At 30.4% G+C, this 24,456-nt stretch overlaps 1 protein-coding gene across 2 annotated transcripts in view; it reads left to right on the top strand.

The window, feature by feature from the left end:
* Positions 1–24,456, top strand: part of LOC114332093 (phenoloxidase-activating factor 1) — a 170,525-nt gene that overhangs the window by 116,714 nt on the left and 29,355 nt on the right. For both annotated transcript variants that reach the window (XM_028281805.1, XM_028281804.2), the window contains one exon: positions 1,761–1,854. In XM_028281805.1, the coding sequence (XP_028137606.1) occupies positions 1,761–1,854 (94 nt within the window). The remainder of the gene's footprint in view (positions 1–1,760; positions 1,855–24,456) is intronic.

The following is a 24,456-nucleotide window of genomic DNA, read 5'->3' as shown; positions in this document are numbered from 1 at the left end:
CTCTTATACAGTATGACTGCGCAGCTAGGAATCATATGGAAACTTTTTTATTATCAATTTTACGAAAAACAGTTATTCTTCATAAAATGCTCTAAATAGTCTAAAATCTAAAAGTCAACCATCAGATATAAATTTTTACCAATTTGGTAGGAGGTATGTCAAATATATGAATTTTAAAGAGTCAAGTACCTTTATATTCCAGAACATCAACAATTGTTTTTATGAAAAGTTGTTTGGAATTAAAGACTATGTTTTAATATACAATGACATACTTCTAATTGAAAAAAAAAATAAATTTTTTCTCTTCTTTCAAATTACGGATACCCATCATCATTTTATTACAATTATCATAACTATTTTATTATCAATTTTACAAAAAAAAGTTATTCTTTATAATATGCTGTACCAGTTCTAAAATCTAAGATACAATCATAAGATATCAAACTTTTTCAATTTTATACGAGGTAGATAAAAAAATATGGATTTCGCTTAACAGTTAAGTGCCTTTAAAGTTCACAATATTCCAATTAGAAAAATGTGATTGAACATCAAACCATAGTTTTTAATTCCAAACAACTTTTCTTAATAACAATTTTGGATATTGTGAAACATAAATTACTTTCTCTTGAGTGAAATTCATATTTTTTACATACCTCGTATAAAATTAATAAATTTTGATATCTGGTGATTGCATTGTAGATTACGTACGATACAATCTTATAAAGAATAACTTTTTTTCGTAACACTGATAATAAAAAAGTTATCAATAGGTTACAAGTTACGCAGACATACTGTATAAGAGCTCAATTTTTTTTTGTTGAACATTTATTATTGTTGAAGTGTATTATTAAATGTATTTTACGTAAGTTTTATAGAAAACAGATTTGATCACTTTGTGTAAACATTTTTTTAGCTGGCAATTTTCGGTTTTTGTATTACATTTTTTTATCTTTCTTAATTTTCTCAAAAAGAAATTGTTTATTTCATTTCTAAAGTAAAATAATTTAGTGAATTTTAAAGACTACATCCTAAGCTCTAAAAAACACATAAAATTGAAATAAATCTATTCAAACTTGATTAATACCGTCTCAAAGTGGTAGTAATTCTGCAAAACTACGAAGTTTTCAAAACTTATATTTTTTGGGACGTCTCGTTTAATTTGAATTAAGTTTTTGAATTATTTTTTATGAAACATCGTTTAGCAAGATGTTTTGAAGGTACGTTGTGCAAATTTCAGAGTTTTGTAGGTAAAATTGTATTAGTTACACATTTTTAAACAAAATTCATGTAAGTCTCACTTTCCGCCCACACCGTACTTATGGCCATAAATTTTAGTTCGTTATTAAAACAAAAAAATAGCTTAATTGTTCTTCTTTCATGTCCAGTTTGTAAAATTTCATTGGATCTATTAGCTAAAAAATTATATTAAAATAACTCAATCGTGCACTTCGCCGAACGCTAGTTTACAGTGCGCCAATGTTTGTGAGAAGGGTGACTTTTTCAATGGTCAGTTTTTTTCTAAGATTTATATTTTCGGAGTTATTTAAAAAAGCAACTAATTCCGCAGTTCATTTGTTTAATAAAAAATTAAGCACCCACTTCTGGAGTAGAACTTTTTGATAAATATATTGTTTATTAAACATTTCTTAATCAAATTACAAAAATTTCTATCTTGTTTGAGTTTCTCCCAAGTCAAAATCTAAATTGACTCCCCTATATTGATGAATAACACATTGCTAATATTTTGTTATTTTTTACAGGAAGGGGTCCAGATTTTAAGTGCGGTGGAACTGTAATTAATAATAGATATATCCTTACAGCTGCTCATTGTATTTCAAATTTGGATACACCGCTGTAAGTAAATCTAGTTACCATTTTACTAATTTCTTAATGATAATAAAAGTAAGCAACTAAGTATGTTTAATTTGTATAAAAAATATTAGCTGTTATTTGTATAAAAATTAAAGAGATATCTCGAAACCAAATATACAAAATTTAAGAATAAGACTGTTAAATTTTTTGCAAGGAAGACTTAATTGTCTTTGCAAAGAGGCGGTAATTGTATCCGAACTTCTGCGGTTCCTCCGGTGAGTACCGATCCCACCAAAGAAAATTAAACGGAGGTAAAAACAAAATAGTAGTTTTAAGAAAATTTTATTATTACCAGAAAAAGCATTTAGTCCAGAACGCCACTGCGCATCCTGTAGGAAAAATAGTCTGATTTCGATTTTTTTGCACAATCTTATTCAAAAAGGTCCCCTTTTAACAAATATGCATGTTGCCAAGTCCAAAACTGGGTCAAAAATTTTTTAAACGTTTTTTAAAGACAAATTTCCACCAAAACGTCCGTAGTTCTCGGTACAAAATAAAAATAATTTATACCGTAGTATGGTTAGAACGCCCTCTAACGGGGAATAAGTGAAATACCGTTGATAGATAAATATTCAAGGTATATTTACTATTAATTAATGATTCAGATGCTGGTATATTTATCAATAAACGAAAATACATGAAATAAATACAATATGTAATTAAAGTGCGCATGCGTTGCCGTGGACTAAAAGTCACCGACAGGGTCCGCGAACGAACATAATGACACTGACATTACAAAAATTCGCCAAAATTGTCATATTTCGTCGCTACGGACGCTGACATAGTTTCGTATATCACCACCATCGTCACGCACGGAGCGAATAATAATCCATGTGGTGAGACCGCTCCCGTCTGAAAAAATTTCTGATTCGGTTTCTTTGTGGATTTCTATTCAAAAATGTCCCCTTTAAACAAATCCGAAGGTTGCTGGGCGGAGTTTTTGGGCAGAAATTGTTTAAACAATTTTTTTAAACAAATACAAAAGATCATGTTTTTTTGGTCTGGAATATATGTTTTTAGGTTTCTTGGATCATTCTAAACAAGAAAGGTATCTTGTAATTTTTCTCAAAAATTGATAGTTTTCGAGTTATAGGTGATTTAAAATCTGAAAAATGCGAAAATACGGATATTCGAGGCTTAAAAACTAATATTTAAGTTAGTATCTGTGAGGGTGCCAGATACTTTAGTTGAAGAATAAAAATTCAGCTTCAAGATTCTGAAGAGGCATCGCGTCTAATCTTAACTTATACCGTTGTTTTTTAATTGTTAAATTTGCGTGTTTATCCGATTTTTTTTTGCGGTGCGGCACGCTCTATTTCAGAAATCTCATATTTTCCTCCGAAAGTTATTTTTTCTAGATTCCTTGATATATTCTAAATAAAATAGGTTTCTTAAAATTTTTTTGAAAAGTTAATAGTTTTAAAGTTATAAGCGATTTAAAACCCGAAATGTGAAAAAAAAAACTCATTTTTGGAATTTAAATCGCTTATAACTTTAAAACTATCAACTTTTGAGAAAAATGTCAAGAAACTTATTTTATTTACAATGTCTCAAAGAATCTAGAAAAAATATTTTTCGGAGGAAAATAGGAGATTTTCGAAATAGAGCGCGCCGCACCGGTAAAAGAAATCGGATGGACATGCATAATTATTTAACAATTATTACAAAACAACGGTTTAAATTAAGGTTAGACGCGATCACTCTTCAGAATCTTGAAGCTGAATGTCTAAATTTCAATTTAAATATCTGACGACCTCAAAAATATTAATTTAAATATGAGTTTTTAAGCCTCGAAAATGCGTATTTTCGCATTTTTCAGATTTTAAATCGCCTATAACTCGAAAACCAACACATTTTGAGAAAATTTAGAGGATACCTAAAAAACGTGATCTTTCGCATTTGTTTAAAAAAAATATTTAAACAATTTCTGCCCAAAAATTCCGGCCGGCACCCTTCAGATTTGTTTAAAGAGGGGACATTTTTGAATAGGAATCCACAAAGAAACCGAATCAGAAATTTTTCCAGACGGGAGCGGTCTCACCACATGGACTATGCAAGGTGGCATGCAAAAGCGAAGAGTGTAAAAAATCGCACACAATTGTCGACATCTGTGGCTTTTGGTAGGAGAGCAAAATATGCTAAATGTGCAGTCACTCGAGCGCTTTGGGGACCTAATGGGTTGTGAAGAGTAGGTTCTAAAACCAAAAAAAGTTAAGTAAAGTTTTCCATTTTAGTGGGGACTTTCCATTTTTAATTTACTTTTCCATTTCCAACAATCGTTTTTTTAGATTATAGCGCCATCTAAAAAATTTCTCGAATAAAAGTTACTTATTTTTACGTAAGGAATCCAAATCTGCAATAAAAAATTGGGGTCGCATTTAATATTTTAAATTAACCCCCCAACCACCTCCGCAAGGGGGTAGTGTTTGGTGTCATTTGATAGATTTTTCAAAAATATTGAATAAGTGTATTTTTCAGTTTTTCCATCTGATTTTCATTTCGCGAAATATTAAATTTACCCCTCACCCCTCTCCGTGGGAAGTCGTGTTTAGTGTCATTCGATAGATTTTTGAAAAATATTGAGTATGCATTTTTTAGTTTCTCGATCTGTTATTCATTTCGCGAAATATTTGCTTTTTTCTTTTCTTGTTTTTGGGACTCACCCATTTCCACAGGAAGTTGAAAAATTTACTTATTAGTTGTGTAGCCACTGGTGTAAAGCTTGTTAAAATAGAAAACAGTAACGGCCATCAGTCCACTGTGATAAATAATTAATTAGAGTAAAATTAAACTTGATGTTATAGTTATGAGTTATGAGTTTAGAGTATATTAAAATGCAGTCAGGTGATGTTTGCTCATGATGGAAGTAGGCAAACCACATTACACATAAAAACAATAACTATGAAAATCGATAATAAATCCTTTTGTGGTCACATCTCGGATTTGGAAACGCATTTTGTGTTGATTTAAATTTTTCAGTTATTGAATTTATTGAAATAGTTGACAGTTGTTGGAATTTATGTAAATGTAAGAAAAAACCACAGTAGGGGCGATATAGAAGTGTAAAAATATCTCAATTAATCCAGGGAGGATATATCATTAAAAACAAGCTCAGACTTAGGCGACTAATTCCTAAGGACCCCGCAGGCTACCCGGAACCCCAAGGGTTTGAAATCAAACCCTCATAAGGTGTAGCTAACGGTAGGGAGAGAGGAAAGGAGCATGAACGGGCCCAGAAAGAAACCATTTATTTATTTGGTTTTAGTATGATAACATCATACTAAAACCAAATCAATAGGTTTTATTAACATTTATTCGAAACATTTTTTAGAATTGTTGATAGATGGCGGTAATAAATCGCCATATTTCATGATACCGATAAGCGGTCGGCGTGTGTGAAATGTCAGGCGATATAAAATCGACAAAAATGCGGTTGGACGGGAATTGTTGCAGGAATGAAAAACGAGCGTTGGACGAAAAATTCCTTGGGTAGAGACCACGCGCAGACAGGCGAAGCCGGTGAAGGTCCCTACTGCGATGGGCCGACGACCTAAAAGGAATTATAACCAATTGGATAGCAGGGATGGAGATAAGAAATAGATGGTAATATCTAGAGGATACCGCTTGGATGGACATGAAATTTGGCATACACATAGCTAACAAGTCAAAGAAAAAAGTGATATTGTGCCGATAGGTGCTTTTGCCCTGGGGGTGGTTTTCACCCCCTTTTGGGGGTGAAAAAATATTCGTCCAAATTAAGCCAGGAAATGGACAAACTGACTAATTTTAAGTAACTTTTGTTCTATAGAGTTTTTTCACTAAGTAAATACTTTTCGAGTTATTTGCCAGTGAATATGTTCATTATTTAAACAAAATAACCACGCTTTTAGACGGTTTTTCGCAAATAACTCAAATAGTAAGTATTTTGTTGAGAAAACATTTTTAGCAAAAATATAGCCTGTAAAAAATTTAAAAAAATGGTGTATATATTACGTCTCTATACCTAGTAGAAGCAGAGTTAGAGCTATTGAAAAATAGATTCATATTCGTCAAATTCCAAATGGAATACTTTAACGTGAAATAAGCAAAAATGAAGCACATTTCGGGGAAAACTCATTTCAGCTTATTTAAAGTGTTTAAAAAAAGGTTAATTTTTGTTTTATAAAAAAATTTCTAGCATCAAAAGTAAACAAGTTACGCTCAAAATAAAGTTAATCCCTTTTTGTTTTGGTTGGTAAAAAAATCTAGAAAATCACCCCCTAATTAATATCTTAAATGAACTTAATCGTTAGGACTTCACAAGTTTCTTGACTCGTGTATGTATTGTTTATATGATCTGTAAGTTTCATCGGTTCAAAGTCCTTATTATTGAAAGGGCTGTAGTTAAAAGAGGTTAAAGAAGTCACTGATCACGAATGTATGCAAATTTAGAAACAACAAATCTTAATTAAATTTTGTCTAAAAGAAAAACAAAAAAATACATGATACATATTCAGAAAAGCAATTCTGACTTTTTTTTCTTTTTCGAGATTTTTGGTAGCTCTAACAATTTTAAGTTATTTAAAAAAAAAAATATTTTTCAAAATAAAAATTTTTAAAAATTTTACTTTGAAACCAAATTTTTTCAAAAATAAGCACTTTGAATCGATGAAACTTACAGATCATATAAACACAACATAAGTAAAATAGTTTGTGGAGCGGTAACGATTATGTAATTTCATTTAAGTTGCTAATTAGGGAACGGTCTTCCCCACTTTTTTTTGTCAAAACAAAAGGGACCAACTTTATTTTGAGCGTAACTTGCTTAAATTTAACGTTAGAAACTTTTTATAGAAACAGAAATAAAGCTTTTTTTAAACACTTTAAAAAAGTTATAATGGGTTTTCCCCAAAAAGTGCTTAATTTTTTTGATATTTCACGTCGAATTATTTTTTTTGAAATTTGGTGAATATGAATCTATTTTTCATTGGCTATAACTCTGGTTCTACGAGATTCAGAGACCTAACGCGTACACCATTTTTTTTTACTTTTTATAGACTATATTTTTGCTAAGAACGTTTTTTTCGACAAAATACTTACTTTTTGAGTTATTTGCGAAAAACCGTCTAAAAATGTGGTTATTTTGTTGAAAAATGAAATATTCGCTCGCAAATAACTCGAAAAGTGTTGACTAGGCGACAAAGCTCTATAGAACAAAAGTTACTTAAAATTAGTCAGTTTACCCATTTCCTGACTTATTTTGGGCATATATTTTTTCACCCCCAGGAGGGGGTGAAAGTCACCCCCAGGGCAAAAGCACACATCGGCACAATATCACTTTTTTTCTTTGACATGTAAGCTATACGTATGCCAAATGTCATTTCAATCCAAGCGGATCTTTAAAATTTAGAGCAAAAACCGTGAAAGAATGGACTATAAATAACTCAAAAAGTGTAAATTTTTACAAAAAAGTTTTCGTCACTAAAATTGAAGCTAATAAAAATATAATAAATTGCTGACTTGAAAAAGCCTTTAATGTAAATTTAAAGTAAGTTATAGGTAATTAAATGTATAGTGTATACCCCGACTAAGTTGTTATCGTTAATTTTGTTTCTTGAGGTATCCTCTATCCGCTCACCAATTTTCCGCGCAATATGCGCAAAGTGAAAATGAATGGAGCTTTACGGAAATCGAAGGTCATAGTTGATTTTTACCTTCAGTGACTGCACCATAGAAAGAAAATGGCAATTCAATAATTGAGATGCGTATATTTTGCGAGCTTAAAAAAATTAAACGATATGTAGTCGCCAAATAATTAATTTAAATTATTTTAAGTACAACTCTCTCTTAAGCCGGGAATATTGGATGGTTTTCTTGCGAAGGGGTTATAGCTCAATAATCGAAAGGCGCGTGATTTAAGAGTTTATTCTTAGAATATAAGCTATACGAATTAAACTACTATTAACTTTTTTGTAAAAACTTACAGTTTTTCAGTGATTTACGAAAAACCGCTTCAAAACATGCATTTTTTCACGAATAATTAAAATCTTTGATCTTTAATAACTTAAAAAGTATTGACTTATTTCAATAACTTTATACAGTGCTAGTCAAAAGTCCGTACCCCCCCTCTTATCTTTTGAACGGTTATACCTATAATAGTGAAATTTGGAGGGATGAAATAAACGGACATAAGCTTCTTAACTATTCATGACAGGTGACTTAATAGTGACAGATGGCGTTACAGAGCCACTGTGACCGATAATTTTAAATGGAACCTTATGGCAAGTGATACCTCGTTTGAAAGGTACTCAAAATACCTATTAAGTCATACTAATTTTTTTGGGTTTAAGTGGATTTTGATTTTGGTGAATAAATTAAATAAATATAATATTGTAGATTCGCATTTAATTAATAAAAATTCAAATGTCCGCCTATGGTTTTTTTTTGTCAAAAAAGTTGACGTTTTTCAATTCTCTAGTAGTTTTACGACAACATCAACCTTTTTGACAAGTAATCATAGGCGGAATTTAGAATTTTTATTAATTAAATGCGAAAGTACAATTTTATATTTATTTCATTTATTCATCAAAATTTGCTTAAACTTAAACAAAATTAGTATGTCTGAATAGGCATTTTCAATACCTTTCAAACGATGTATCACTTGTTATAAGGTCTCATTTAAAATTATCTGTCAGAGTGGCGCTGTAAAGTCATCTGTCACTATTACGTCACCTGTCATGACTAGTTAAGAAGCTTACGTCCGTTTATTTCTTCCCTCCAAATTTCACTATTATAGGTATAACCGTTCAAAAGATACGAGGGGGGGTACGGACTTTTGACTAGCACTGTATAATAAATTTTGCTTCTAATTGTTCTTTTATAGATTTGTGCAATTATTTTTTATAAAATAATTTTCAGCCACGAGAAGGAGCGGTATCCACCCTCAGGGTAAAGGCACAAGGTGGTACCATGTTACCTTTGTTTCTTGAGCTATCCTTTAACCACTGACCAATTTTCGTAAAAATCGATGAAGGTTCACCGAAATTGAAGGTAATCGTTGATTTTTACCTTCAGTGACTGCACTATACAAAATAAATTGCAATTTACTGATCTAAATGCGCATAATTTGGGAGCTTATAAATTATTAAATGATATGTAGTCGCCAAATAATTAATTTTAAGTACAACTTTCTCTTAAGCCGGGAAGATAGGATGGTTTTCTTGCGAAGGGGTTGTAGCTCAATAATCGAAATGCACGTGATTTATTAGTTTATTCTTAGAGTATATAAGCTATAGGAATTATATCCGCAATACGATATATTTTAATTTTTTTCAGCATGTTTCTCTTAAGTAAAATCAATTAAAGGTTTGTTTGGGGGTGAAGGGGATGAGCTCAAAAATCGAAACTATATAATTTCAAGAGCTCATAAATAGCTCGTAATTCTGCCGCAAAAACCGATTCAATATTCCTATTTTTAAGTAGTCGGGGGGCTGACTCAGCCCCCCCCACTAAAGTATTAAATTTCTGCTCAGTGGAACGAGCTCAAAATTTTTAGTTTGCGGAATATGAAAGCTCATAAATAGCTCATAAATCAGGGCTATTTGTTTTTTAATTTTTGCAAGTGGGGGGGGGGCAGCTCAACACGGGTAATTTATACCGTTGTTTTTGACTTGTTAAATATGCGTGTTTATCCGATTTTTTTGCCGGTGCGGCGCGCTCCATTTCAAAAATCTCCTATTTTCATCCGAAAAATATTTTTTCTAGATTCTTTGGAACATTCTAAATAAAATAAGTTTCTTGACATTTTTCTCAAAACTTAATAGTTTTTAAGGTATAAGCTATTAAAAATTCGAAAAAACGCATTTTCGGATTTAAATTGCTTATAAATTTAAAACTATTAAGTTTTGAGAAAAATGTCAAGAAACTTATTTTATTTAGAATATCCCAAAGAATCTAGAAAACATATTTTTCGGAGGAAAATAGGAGATTTTTGAAACGGAGCGCGCCGCACCGGCAAAAAAATCGGATAAACACGCATATTTAACATTTAAAAAACAACGGTAATAATTAAAGTTAGACGCGATCACTCTTCAGAATCTGGAAGCTGAATATTTAGATTTCAATTTAAGTATTTGGTAACCTCAAAAATACTAACTTAAATATGAGTTTTTAAGTCTCGAAAATGCGTATTTTCGCATTTTTCAGATTTTAAATCGCCTATAACTCGAAAACTATCAATTTTTGAGAAAATTTACAAGATACCTCTCTTATTCAGAATCACCGACAAAACTCAAAAATATATGTTCCGGAGCAAAAAAACGTGATCTTTTGTATTTGTTTAAAAAAATTGTTTAAACAATTTCTGCCCAAAAGTTCCGCCCGGCACCCTTCAGATTTGTTTAAAGGGGACATTTTTGAATAAAAATCCACAAAGAAACCAAATCAGAAATTTTTCCAGACGGGAGCGGTCTCACCACATGGACTATAAAACGTGTAGATTAAAGTAAATAACTCGTTAAAATTCAAATAGAGGAGCCAATAGAGAACGAAAACACACATTGTTTCGGAAAAATTCAAATAAGCTTATATTTTTCTAAAACTTTTTTTGTTCGTTTATATACATACATGTTAAGGTAAATAGTTCTACTCACCGATTTAGCTGCTAATTGTTTATTAATTGTTTAAAAAATAACAATTGTTTTGTATAAATAATTTTAAAAATATCGTTGAATTCATCATTTTACTTTGATGCAATATTAGGCTTGTAATTTGTTTTTGATTAAGCTGAATCCGAATATGGTATTACAATTTGAAAATTCAAAAATGTTGAGCTCTTATACAGTATGTCTGCGTAACTAGGAACCATATTATGGGAAATTTTTTAATATCAATTTTACGAAAAAAATTTATTCTTCATAAAATGCTCTGCATGTTCTAAAATTTAAAACTCAACCATCAGATATCAAATTAATAATCAATATTATAACCATTTATACGAGGTATGTCAAAAATATGAATTTCGTTAAGAGTAAAGTACCTACCTTTATATTTCAGAATATCGAAAATAGTAATTATGAAAAGTTGTCTGGAATTAAAAACTATGTTTTAGTATGCAATAACAACAAAAAAGTTACAAATTTTTCTCAAATTACGGATACCCAATATCATTTTATTACAATTATGATAACTATTTTATTACCAATTTTACGAAAAAAAGTTGTTCTCCATAAAATGCTCTACCTGGTCTAAAATCTAAGAGGCAACCATCAGCTATCAAATTTTTTCAATTTTATACAAAATTGCAAATAAATTTTTCTCAAATTACGGATACCCAATATCATTTTATTACAATTATGATAACTATTTTATTACCAATTTTACGAAAAAAAGTTGTTCTCCATAAAATGCTCTACCTGGTCTAAAATCTAAGAGGCAACCATCAGCTATCAAACTTTTTCAATTTTATACAAAATTGAAAATAAATTTTTCTCAGATTACGGATACCTAATATCATTTTATTACAATTATTATGATAACTATTTTATTACCAATTTTACGAAAACAGTTGTTCTCCATAAAATGCTCTACCTGATCTAAAATCTAAGAGGCAACCATCAGCTATCAAACTTTTTCAATTTTATACAAAATTGAAAATTAATTTTTCTCAAATTACGGATACCCAATATCATTTTATTCCAATCATGATAACTATTTTATTACCAATTTTACGAAAAAAAGTTGTTCTCCATAAAATGCTCTACCTGGTCTAAAATCTAAGAGGCAACCATCAGCTATCAAACTTTTTCAATTTTATACAAAATTGAAAATAAATTTTTCTCAAATTACGGATACCCAATATCATTTTATTACAATTATGATAACTATTTTATTACCAATTTTACGGAAAAAGTTGTTCTCCCTAAAATGCTGTACCTGGTCTAAAATCTAAGAGGCACCCATCAGCTATCAAACTTTTTCAATTTTATACAAGGTATGTAATAAATAAATATGAATTTCGCATAACAGTTGAGTACCTTTATAATTCACAATATTTCAATTAGAAGGAAGTAATTGAATATTGAAACATAGTTGTTGATTCCAAACACCAAAAACTGTAGTACCGATGGACTATCCATAAAAATTTTCTCAAATCTCCCAGACAATGTAGGCTATTGATTATATTCAAATAAGATAGCTAAAAGGAACTACAACGTTAACAGGGTTTTATTATTTCATATGGTCAATGGACATCTATATATGAAAAAACCGTGGAGTGCTACCGTTTAAAGGGGTGCGTTTTTGAGAAATGGGTGAATTAGTCCCTGGGCACAGGTTACGTTAGGGTGAGTTCTATGCACTTTTGGTACAAAGATATCTACATAAAAATTGTTCCTGGTTAAATTTCCTATCTAAATATCACTTTTTAAAGTCAATGATACTTTTTTTTACAAAAATATATTCAAAAGAAAAACACAAAGAAACCCAAAAGAAAGAAATTTTGTTTTCTGTCCCATAACTTTTGTCCACGAGGATATAGGTATAGACATTGCTTTACAGAAAAAAAGCCTGTATATTTCTTTTTTAAAATGTTGTTTGGTAGAGGTAATTAGGATTTATAGTTTTCGAAATATGATTTTTCAAAGTTCGCCACTCACAGCAATTTTGGGCAATTTTCCTTGTTATTTCGCAAATATTGTTCTGTAACTTTTTTCTACGTAGCTTTAGGTATATGCAATGGTACACGTAATAGGAATAGAAATCAATTACGTTTAAAATGGTCTGCTGTATAACGTTATACGCCTTTTTTTTTAAAGAGATTATGGTTTTCTAAAATTTTATACTTTTAAAGATTTTTTATAATATAATATAAAAATAAAATAATATTATTATATAATATATTATATACTATATATTATATTGTATATTATAGTATATACAATATAATATTATATCATATATTATATATTATACATACATATAATACCTAATATAAAAAAAATATTATTTTTTACATTTTTTACGATTATTTTTGAAATTTCTTTGTTCTTGTACATGAATACATATATATTGTTCAATAAAGAGGGCTTACTTTCTGTTCTTTAAAATGGTGTATCATCTATATTTAAATATGTAATTGAAACCGAGTGATTCTTTGATATTTTTTACCTGTAATATTTAAAATTATTTCTTTTACAAAAATTACATAAACATTAGTCTTAGAAAACATAACATTAGGTAAAATCATTTAAACGTTATCATTTAAAAAAAAATTTAAAATCAAAGTCCATCTCTTCGTTAGCATTAGCTTCAATATCTTCCTCTGACACCTCAGTTATCTTAGAGTTCCCACAATTAGTACCATTGCACATGCACCCTTTGCAGAATATTGAACAACTAATTCCTATCTTCCTACAACCGCATTTTTTGTACATCCTTTGGTACATTTACATGCTATTTTTTCAAGCAAAGCTTGTGGTGCAGGAGCTTTGACAGTAAATATTGGAATTAATCCATATTTTGAAGTTTTCCCGGCAGAGTCAATTGGATCCAAAGTATTACCTATAAAAAATAAGATTCAATCATAACACACAATCACATAAAAAAGTTATAATGAGGAATTTAAAAAATAATCCTAAAATCAAAAATCGTTGCAAGTATGCTTATTATATTTTGAAAAAGCATATCTTATTCAAAAATAATCCTAGAATTTTTTATAATACACCATTTTAAAGTAAACAGAATAAGCTTTCTTTTTATTATATAGGGTGTCCCAAAAGTAGTGGAACGGTCGAATATTTCGCGAACTAAACATCGGATAGAAAAACTAAAAAATACGTGTTCAATCATTTTCAAAAATCTATCCAATGACACTAAACACCAACCCCCACTACACCCCCTGGAGGTGGGGTGGGGGGTAACTTTAAAATCTCAAATGGAAACCCCTAGTTTTTCTTGCAGATTTGGATTCGTTACGTAAAAGTAAGCAACTTTTATTCAAGACATTTTTTCGAACTGTGGATAGATGGCGCTATAATTGAGAAAAACGATTTATCCTGATACCATAGGTAAATTATATTAACGGTCTAATATCTCGAGAAATACACTTCCAAATGAGAAACCAAAAAATAGGTTTTTAATATTTTTCAAAAACCTATCGATAAACACCAAAAATGACCCTCCAACCCACCCCCTGGAGACGGGGTGGGGGGTAAATTTAAAATCTTAAATAGCAACCCCACTTTTTATTGCAGATTCGAATTCGTCATGAAAAATTAAGCAACATTTATTCGAAATATTTTTTAAAATTGCTGATAGATGGCGCTAATAAATCGTATTTTTCCAATTAAAGCGCCATCTATCAATAATTCTAAAAAATGTTTCGAATAAATGTTGCTTAATTTTTCATGATGAATCCGAATCTGTAATAAAAAGTGGGGGTTGCTATTTAAGATTTTAAAGTTACCCCCAACCCCACCTCCAGGGGGTGGGTTGGAGGGTCATGTTTAGTGTTATTCGATAGGTTTTCGAAAAGTATTAAAAACCTTTTTTCTGGTTTCTCATTTGGAAGTGTATTTCTGGAGATATTAGACCGTTTCTATAATTTACCTATGGTATCAGGATAAATCGTTTTTCTCAATTATAGCGCCATCTATCCACAGTTGGAAAAAATGTCTTGAATAAAAGTTGCTTACTTTTACGTAACGAATCCAAATCTGCAAGAAAAACTAGGGGTTTCCATTTGGGATTTTAAAGTTACCCTCCACCCCACCTCCAGGGGGTGTAGTGGGGGTTGGTGTTTGGTGTCATTGGATAGATTTTTGAAAATGATTGTACACGTATTTTTCAGTTTTTCGATCCGATGTTTAGTTCGCGAAATATTCGACCGTTCCACTACTTTTGGGACACTCTGTATAATAATATATACCTAAATGTAGAAAAAAAAAAGTTATAATGGGAAATTTAAAAAATAATCGTAAAAAATATAAAAACTCGTTAAAAGTATAAAGTATTGAAAAAGATAACCTCTTTAAAAGAAGTCGTACAACTTTATACAGTAGAACATTTTAAAGGTAATTGATTTCTATTCCTCTTATATGTACCATTGCATATGCCTAAAGTTACGTAGAAAAAAGTTACAGAACAATATTTGCGAAATAACAAGGAAAATTACCCAAAATTGCTGTGAGTGGCGAACTTTGAAAAATCATATTTCGAAAACTTTAAATCCTAATGACCTCTACCAAACATCATTTTAAAGAAAAAATATGTAAGTTTTTTTTCTGTGAAGCAATGTCTATACCTATATCCCCGTGGACAAAAGTTATGGGACAAAAAACAAAATTTCTTTCTTTTGGGTTTCTTTGTGCTTTTTCTTTTGAATATATTTTTGTAAAAAAAAGTACCTTTGACTTTAAAAAGTTATATTTAGATCGGAAATTTAACCAGGAACAATTTTTATATAGACGTGTTTGTACCAAAAGTGCATAGAACTCACCCTAATGTAACCTATGCCCAGGGACTAATTCACCCATTTCTCAAAAACGCACCCCTTTAAATGGTAGCACTCCGCGGTTTTTTCATATATAGAGATTCATTGACCATATGAAATAATAAAACCCCGTTAAGGTTGTAGTTCCTTTCTATAGTACATAATCAATACCCTAATGTGTTGGGAGTCCTAATCTCTCTAATTAATGATTCTTTTGAGAAAGGTAAATTTCCGGAGTGCCTAAAGACGGCCATCATTATTCCTCTTCATAAAGGTGGTGAAAAATCGATTGCCTGCAATTATAGACCTATTGCATTACTACTGGTACTGTCCAAAATTATTGAAAGACTCATAAAAGCCCGACATGTCCTTTCTCGTTGATAACAAGATTTTATCACAAAATCAGTTCGGCTTTTTAAATAATAAATGTACCACCGATGCCATGTTTTCTGTACTACATGAGGTTTATCAAGCATTAAACAATAATCTCCACACTGCCACTGTTTTTTGTGATTATGCCAAAGCTTTTGATTGTGTAAATCACATTTTGATAAAAAAACTAGAGTTCCATGGAATTCGAGGTATTTCTTTGAACTGGTTTCATTCTTACTTGGATAATAGGAAACAGCTGGTTAGAGCAAATGATACAGACTCTAGTCTCAAAAATGTTGTATGTGGGGTACCACAAGGTTCAGTATTGGGTCCTCTACATTTCCTTATCTTTATTAATGACATCATTAGTTTAAAAATCGATGGAAAAGTTTTTCTTTTTGCTGATGATACCAGTATCACTTGGAGCAACTCAAATATCGCAACTCTTCATGCTACTATAACTTCTGATCTACTCACAATAAAATCCTGGTCAGATTCTAATTTACTTTCTTTTGACGTAGATAAAGCAGTAGTATTACCCTATAAAGGAACCCTTCAACCCTTATCTCTTCATAATAGCCAGATCAGTATCGTTGATTCTGTAAAGTTTCTTGGTATTTTTTTAGATAGCAACCTTAAATGGTCACTTCATATCGATGTGTTAAGCAAGAAACTATCCTCAGCTTGCTTTGCAATAAGATCTGTCTCGAAGGAAATGGATTTAGCCTCTTCCAAAATAACATACTCTTCATTGTTCGAGTCCCATCTTCGATATGGTCTGCCTTTTTGGGGTTCTGGTACAGCTGCCCAATCCGATGTTATTTTTAAATTACAAAAAATAGCAATAAGATATCTGTTTGGCCTCAGAAGAACAACACATTGCAGTAGCTACTTCAAAGATCACAGGATTCTAACATTACCTTCTTTATATATTTTAGAAACTGTTTGCTTAATTCGTAAACATCTACATGTCTTTCCAGCAAGACCTAGACATGACTATTCCACCAGAAATTCTACTTTTGACATCTATTTACCGATCCCGTCCAGTGAGTTAGTAAAGAAATCTATATTATATTGTGCAAAAAAAAATTTACAACCATCTCCCTTTACAACTTAAATCTGCAACATCTTTCCCAAAGTTCCGTAAAATGACAAAAGCCTATTTATCTGAAAGACCATATTATTCAATAGCAGAGTTTCTTAACCATTAACTAAGAAATTACAGTATTCTTATGTATAAGTAGAATCTTAATCTATATTTGAGTGTCATATGCAGCAGCATAACTTATTAAATTACTTATTAAATTTCTTAAGGTAGATTACGCAATTTGCAATTTTTTTTTAATTTTGCAATAGATTGTTGCTGACTTTTATTTCACTTTATTATGTTTTATTTATATTGACGATTTGTATAATTTTAGTAAATTAGATATGTAGTAGTATTTATGGTTTTTATTTATGATTCTTGTAATCTTTGTCTATAAAATTGTTAAATTTTTTATGACAATAAAGCATATTTCTATTCTATTCTATTCTAACAACTTTTCTTAATAGCAATTTTCGACATTGTGAAATATAAAGGTAGGTACTTTACTTTTGAGCGAAATTCATATTTTTTGACATACCTCATATAAAATTAAAAAAAAAATGATATCTGATGACTGCATCTTAGATTCTATACGACGCAAAGTATTTTATAAGGAATAACTTTTTTTCGTAAAACTGATAACAAAAAAGTTATCAATAGGTTTCAAGTAGCGCAGACATACTGTATAAAAGCTCAAAAAAATTTTATTTTATACAATTATTATTTTTTAAGCTTGTTTTTAACAGTTATTTATGATGTAAGTGTTAAAAGTACACGTTTAAGGCACGCATGTGAAAGTTTGCAGAATGAGCGAAAGCGAGTTCTGCAATTCACATAAGTGCCTTAAAAATGTACTTTTTAACACGCATATCATACAATATTGTTTCTACAAACGTAATTACAGGACAATATCTACAAAAACTTTTACTTGAACTTGACTGACATTCATATTTTATATTTTTTTGACATTACATCAAAATTGCATATACGGTCAATACGAACTACAGTGCCTTAAATTTTTTTTAAAGCACCAGTGCCTTAAAGTAGCATTTTTAACGCTCGTATGGAGTGCTAAAAATTGCATTTTTAACACGGTTGTAGACAAATGTATTTTAGGTAAGTTGTAGGTATATAGTAAATATTGATATTTAGGCACCCAGAAACTATATGATAAATAGGCATCCAAGTTGTATAAAATTTTGATAATATATTACAAACAAGCACCACGCAGCATTGCAAAATTTATAGGGGTCACATTCACTGTTTTTCTGATTAAAGTGTATATTGGTTATTTAAACTTGACACTGATTTTACTTGTTCATAAAATATGTATGTAAAAGTGGGTGCCACTAATTATCGTAATAAAAAAATATGCAATTTTATTCGAGTGAAGAAAGACCTCAAACGTATTAAACTTTATTTTATTTTAAATTTGTGCGTATATAATATGTTCATCAAAAATAAACTATCAAAACTGCATAACAGAAAGACATACTTGCTGAACAAACAAAATATAGGTACAGAAAAAAGTTTTGATGATTTTGTACAAACATTTTTTTTAACTGATATTTTCAGTTTTTGTATTACATTTTTTTATCTTTCTCAATTTTCATAAAAAGAAGGTATTTGTTTTATGTCTAAAGTAAAATAATGTAGTGCATTTCAAAGACTACATCTTAAGCTTTAAAAAAACACCTATCAAATTGTAATATATCTGTTCAAACATGAGTATTACCCTCTTAAATTGGTAGTAATTCTGTAAAACTACGAAATTTTCAAAAATTACATTTTTTAAAACGTCGCATAATTGGAATTAAATTTTTGAGATTTTTTTTGAATGAATCGTCATTTAGTGAGATGTTTAAAAAGTAAGGTGTGTAAATTTGAGAGTTATATAAGTAAATTGTATTAGCTACACATTTTTAAATCATTTTTAAACGAAAGTGATGTAAGTCTCATTTTCCACCCACACCGTACTTATGCCCATACATTTTATTTCTTTTTATTACTATTTTAAGATAGCTTAAATGTTTTTCTTTCATTTCCAATTTGTAAAATTTTATTTGATCCATTAGTTAAAGAATTATATTAAAATGACTCAACCGTGTACTTCGCCGAACTCTAGTATACAGTGCGCCAATGTTTGTGAGAATGGTGACTTTAGCGTTATAAATCAAAAGTTATAGAAATTATAGATTTAATTTTAGAAAAATATTTGTATAAGGATTTTTTTGTAAAATTTTCTAAATGTTTCAATGGTCAGTTTTTTTATATGATTTATATTTTCGTAGTTATTTAAAAAAAAAACAATTAATTTCGCAGTTCATTTCCTTAATACAAAATGAAGCACCCACTTCTGGAGTAGAACTTTTTGATATATTAAACAGTTATGGTTGGGGAGCAAAGTATGGAAAATGTACAGTCACTCGAGCGTTTTGGGGACCTATTGAGTTGTAAAGAGTAGGTCCTAAAACCAAAAAAGTAAAGTTTTCCATTTTAGTGGGCACTTTCCATTTTTTAATTTAATTTTCCATTTCTAACAATCGTGTTTTTAGATTATAGCGCCGTCTATCCACAATTCGAAAAAAGGTCTCTAATAAAAATTAGGGGACAGGAGGGCAAGATGGAAGGATAGGGCAAGATTGAAATTACCTATAAAACTCGAACTGCGCAATGAAGCGCCCAGATCCACACTCACACAGATGCAGGCGGACCTCTTCCATTTAGGGATGGCGGTTGTTGACAAAAACACCGGTTTACGGTTATACCGGTTTTTTTCACCTACAGTTTAACCTGGCGGTTATAACCGGTCAAAAAAACCGGTTATTCTAAAAACCGGTGTTAGGTTTTTTTAGTCATACCCAATACCAAATAAGTTACATTTACATTGAGCTTTAGTTTGCGATACTACATTCGAATCGATATCATCCATATCAGTATATAAATCAGTCATCAGTGTTGTAAAATCGGTTTCAGTCAGCTTAAAGTTTCTCAGTTATGCACGGGGACAAAAAATTTTCCCATTTGTTCTCTAAATTCAGTATTTTTTCCACTTATCCGGTTTTTTACCGGTTATTATTTTAAAAAGAAAAATCCGGTTATAACCGGGACAAAAAAACAACCGGAAAAACCGATTATTGCAAAGGAAAAAAACCGGTTTTAGGTTATAACCGGTAGGTTTTTTCCATCCCTACTTCCATTTACAAACGACGGCTCAGTCAGTTCAGGTCAGTTAATGGGTGTACACGCTTCCTTCTTATTTTCACAGTTAAATATTACGCAATTATTGAATTTTTGTGATAGGATTATTTAAACAAGGTGTGTAATATTATTATTATGCATTTATACAAAGTATCTATTAGGTACAGGTTATCTGAATTGATATTTAAATAAGAGAAATAATCAAGCATTTTTAAAATATTGATATTATTATTGGAAAGGGGCATATGGGCAAGATGGAAAGTTGCAACCTAGGGCAAGTTGGAAGATAATAGTTGGGCAAAAATAAAAGCAAGGAAATAGGAACCTGCGAGAATAAAAGAAAAGGTAAAGGAAAAGGGACAAAAACAGAAAAAGTTAAAAATATTGTACAACATTTAGAATAGTCTTCAGAAAATGATGTGTTCTGTGTATGTGGTGAACGTTATGTGGAACCGCCCACAGAGGACTGGGTACAATGTCCTGTATGTAATGGTTGGGCACATGAATTGTGTACCGACACAGAAGATGGCAGTTTTATGTGTGTAAACTGTAAAATGTAGTGTTTTTCTCTACATTCCATCTTGCCCGACCAAGCTTTCCATCCTGCTCTAATAAGGGTAAGGGCAAGATGGAAATTTTGACATTATTTTTTAATTACTTACTCATAAAAAAATTCTACTTATTATTAATAATATTTAATGGCTGACTTTTGTAACTGTATAAGGTCTCTTTCAAGAATGATTAAAATGAAAGTTTTGTATTACGTTGTTTTATTTTTTTACACATTATAAAGTTAAGCCTTCCGTCTTGCCTAGAGATGCATCAAGTCAAACTAGTTTGATTATATTCAACAAACTTGACTTGACTTGAAAACCAAACTTTTTTTGTAAAAATGTTTGACTTGACTTGATTTTGATATTTCGACTTTGGGTTTGACTTGAAATCAAACTTCTTCAAACAGTTTGAAGTTTGAATATCATATTGCACAACGTGTTTATTTCGAATTCTAATTGAGAGCGTACCGACTTTTGTTTTGACTTATTTGGATAGGTCTGAATCTGCTACTCTGCAAATTAGTTTGTAGTTCAAATTATTAAGAAGTATATGCTTGGCTTGTTTATTAATACGTTCGTTTTGAAGTGTGTGCTTTGTGAAATAATAACTGAACCTGAATATTTTTCGGCTCAGAATAAGTACCAGATCAAATTGAGTCTGATTTTGAAGGTATTCCCAGTGCAAAAATTAAGACAAAAAAAAATCTGCATACATACTTGTATTATGTAAAAATAGCGTTATAAAATGACAAATAGTGAACTAATTCTTTAAGACGACATTGCAAAGTCGCAAAACATTCATTAAACCTACTCTATCAAAAATATAATATTTTGTTGTTCCTTCATAAATTTTTGTTAAACTGGCCGTTCAAGTATTACGAAACGCAATTTTTGAAGCTCTTACAACCTCTTTATCCCATCTGTATCTTTTCATCTTTTGTTGTGAATAAAGGTCCAGCTATTTATTGCAAACACGTGTTACTGTGCTGAATCTGGTTAATACAAATTTTAAGATTTTTTCACTTGAATACTAGTGTCCTATTGTAACATGAGCGGAGCGTGAGGGGGCAATATAATACAATCCAGGGGTTCTATGTAAAATATATACGAAAGTTGAAAGTTGGGAGATTGTGATTCCGTAGTTTTTTATATAAGTTAAAAAACAATGTTACGTAACGCGCTGTTCAACCCCCCCCCCCCCGTATAACGCGCCGTAACGTTTTACTTGGCCCCCCTCCCCCGAACTTGCGTTACGTAATACTTGAAAGTTTCCAAAGTAGATTAAATTACACTTGGTATGATAAAAAAACTATCCAACGAATTCTTTGTTTTAATCTAGTACCACTCACAGTGGCGGATCCAGGGGGGGGCGATGGGGGCGATCGGCCCCCCCTCTCAACCCAAGTGATTTATTTTTTTTATTATAATATAAAGATTAAGTACAAAACATTCATTTATTTTTTCAAATGGATAATTATACATGTTTTAAAATTACAATATTATATGAATTATGAATTACATATAAATATATTTTATTAGTATGGGACTTGGCTAAAACGGGCCAGTGACGCCAGTGTATTTGGAAATGAGTAATTTATAATCCTTATAAATTAAGAATTAAAAATTATCACAATAAGCATATTTAAAAAAATATGTAATCCTATATACTGTGAACGCATACTTGCATCTCCACGTATAATTATAAAATCGTTTGCAGATATTAACAGCTTCGCCGAAAATTTCTCGAAAATTGCGCGCCTAGCAAAAACTATATTAATTCGCCGAAAATATAAATATGTTTACACGCCGATAGGTCGATAGCTGACTACGAAAAAAGAACACCCTTATTAATTATTAGTAATTAGTGTATTTTGGGTATCGATGCAAGTAACATCTCTAATACTGATTCGTACAGATCTTAGTTTGTAAATTGTTAGCTGGATTAATAGTATTTTGAGTTTATTCTTCTTTTTAATATTAATATAGTTTGTGATTTACGAAGAGTTATAAGATGTCAAATAAACGAAAGGGATCAAAAGCTTCTACCGAGAACTTAAAAAGTAAAAAATTCAAATGTCGCAATATAACTGATTATTATTATTATCAACGTAATTTGGGTGATAATATTAATAGTAATTATGATAATAAATGTGTACCAGATAGATCATACTATGAGATCTACTGATCTTGGATCAAATTTAAGTTCTGAGAGCATTCAAAACAAGGCATGCGATTTTTCACTGTGTCCGATACAAATCAACGATGATGCAGTAAATACCAATTCTACATTCGAGAGTTTTATGGAAAAAGGTATGTCTTATATACATGAAAGTATGTCTTATATATTATATAAGTTTATTTTATATCACGTTTGACAGAAGTGAGTATTTCTCCACGAGTACGATAGATAGTCATTTATGTCGCGGGATGCAATCATCCACATATACAGAGAGAGTCTGTAAAGTGGAATAAATTCAATATCTCAAATACTAATTGTTTTTTTGGAAAATGCTCAGACCCGTCGATTAGCATTTCAAATTGTCCTTTTTGACATTCAATAAAAATGTATACAGGGTGTCCCAATTTAGAGATATGACGTCATCGTCGATTTTCTTAAATGGCAACACTGTCATTTTGACAGCTAATTTGATAGGGTTTGTAAAGTTATACATAACTGCAAAATATCAAATTTTTATTCTCTACCGTTTACAAGATAAGAGAAAATAACAAAGTTATATCTGTAATTTGGAATATATTCAATAATTAAAATACTAACTGTTTTTTTGAAAAATGCTCAGACCCGTCGATTAGTATATCAAATTGTCATTTTTGACATATAATAATAATGTATACAGGGTGTCCCAATTTAGAGATATGACGTCATCGTTGATTTTCTTAAATGGCAACACTATCATTTTGATAGCTATTTTGATAGCGTGTGTAAAGTTATACACATCTGAAAAATTTCAAATTTTTATTCCCTACCATTTACAAGATAATAAAAAATAACAAAGTTATGAAGAACAAAAAGTAATCAAATAATAATTGAATTTATTTATTTCAATTAAGAAAATGCTCATAACGTTGCCCATTGACAATTTGACAATAATTGAGGGCAACATTATGAGTTTTTGCTTAATTTATTGAAATAATTAAATTCAATTATTAGTTGATTACTTCTTTTTCATAACTTTGTTATTTTTTATTATCATCTAAATGGTAGAGAATACAAATTTGAAATTTTGCAGTTGTGTATAACTTTACACACCCTATCAAAACAGCTATCAAAATGACAGTGTTGCCATTTAAGAAAATCAACGATGACGTCATATCTCTAAATTGGGACACCCTGTATACATTATTATTATATGTCAAAAAGGACAATTTGATATACTAATCGACGGGTCTGAGAATTTTTCAAAAAAACAGCTAGTATTTTAATTATTGAATATATTCCAAATTACAGATATAACTTTGTTATTTTCTATTATCTTGTAAATGGTAGAGAATAAAAATTTGATATTTTGCAGTTATGTATAACTTTACAAACCCTATCAAATTAGCTATCAAAATGACAGTGTTGCCATTTAAGAAAATCGACGATGACGTCATATCTCTAAATTGGGACAACCTGTATACATTATTCTTGAATGTCAAAAAGGACAATTTGAAATACTAATCGACGGGTCTGAGCATTTTCCAAAAAAACAATTAGTATTTGAGATATTGAATTTATTCCACTTTACAGACTCTCTCTGTATAAAATTATGATAATAAATTAAATTTTAAACTTCATATGGGAAAGTACCATCATGTGACACCTCATTTAAAAGCTTTTGAGATACTGATTACAAAAATGTATAGGCAATACTTGTGCAAAATGTCGGTCCAATGCTTTTTAA

This window comes from Diabrotica virgifera, chromosome 6 (genome assembly GCF_917563875.1).
Source record: "Diabrotica virgifera virgifera chromosome 6, PGI_DIABVI_V3a".
Lineage (NCBI taxonomy): Eukaryota > Metazoa > Arthropoda > Insecta > Coleoptera > Chrysomelidae > Diabrotica > Diabrotica virgifera.
The sequence above is the reverse complement of the archived record's forward strand: the minus strand, read 5'-3'. Positions and strand labels throughout refer to the sequence as shown.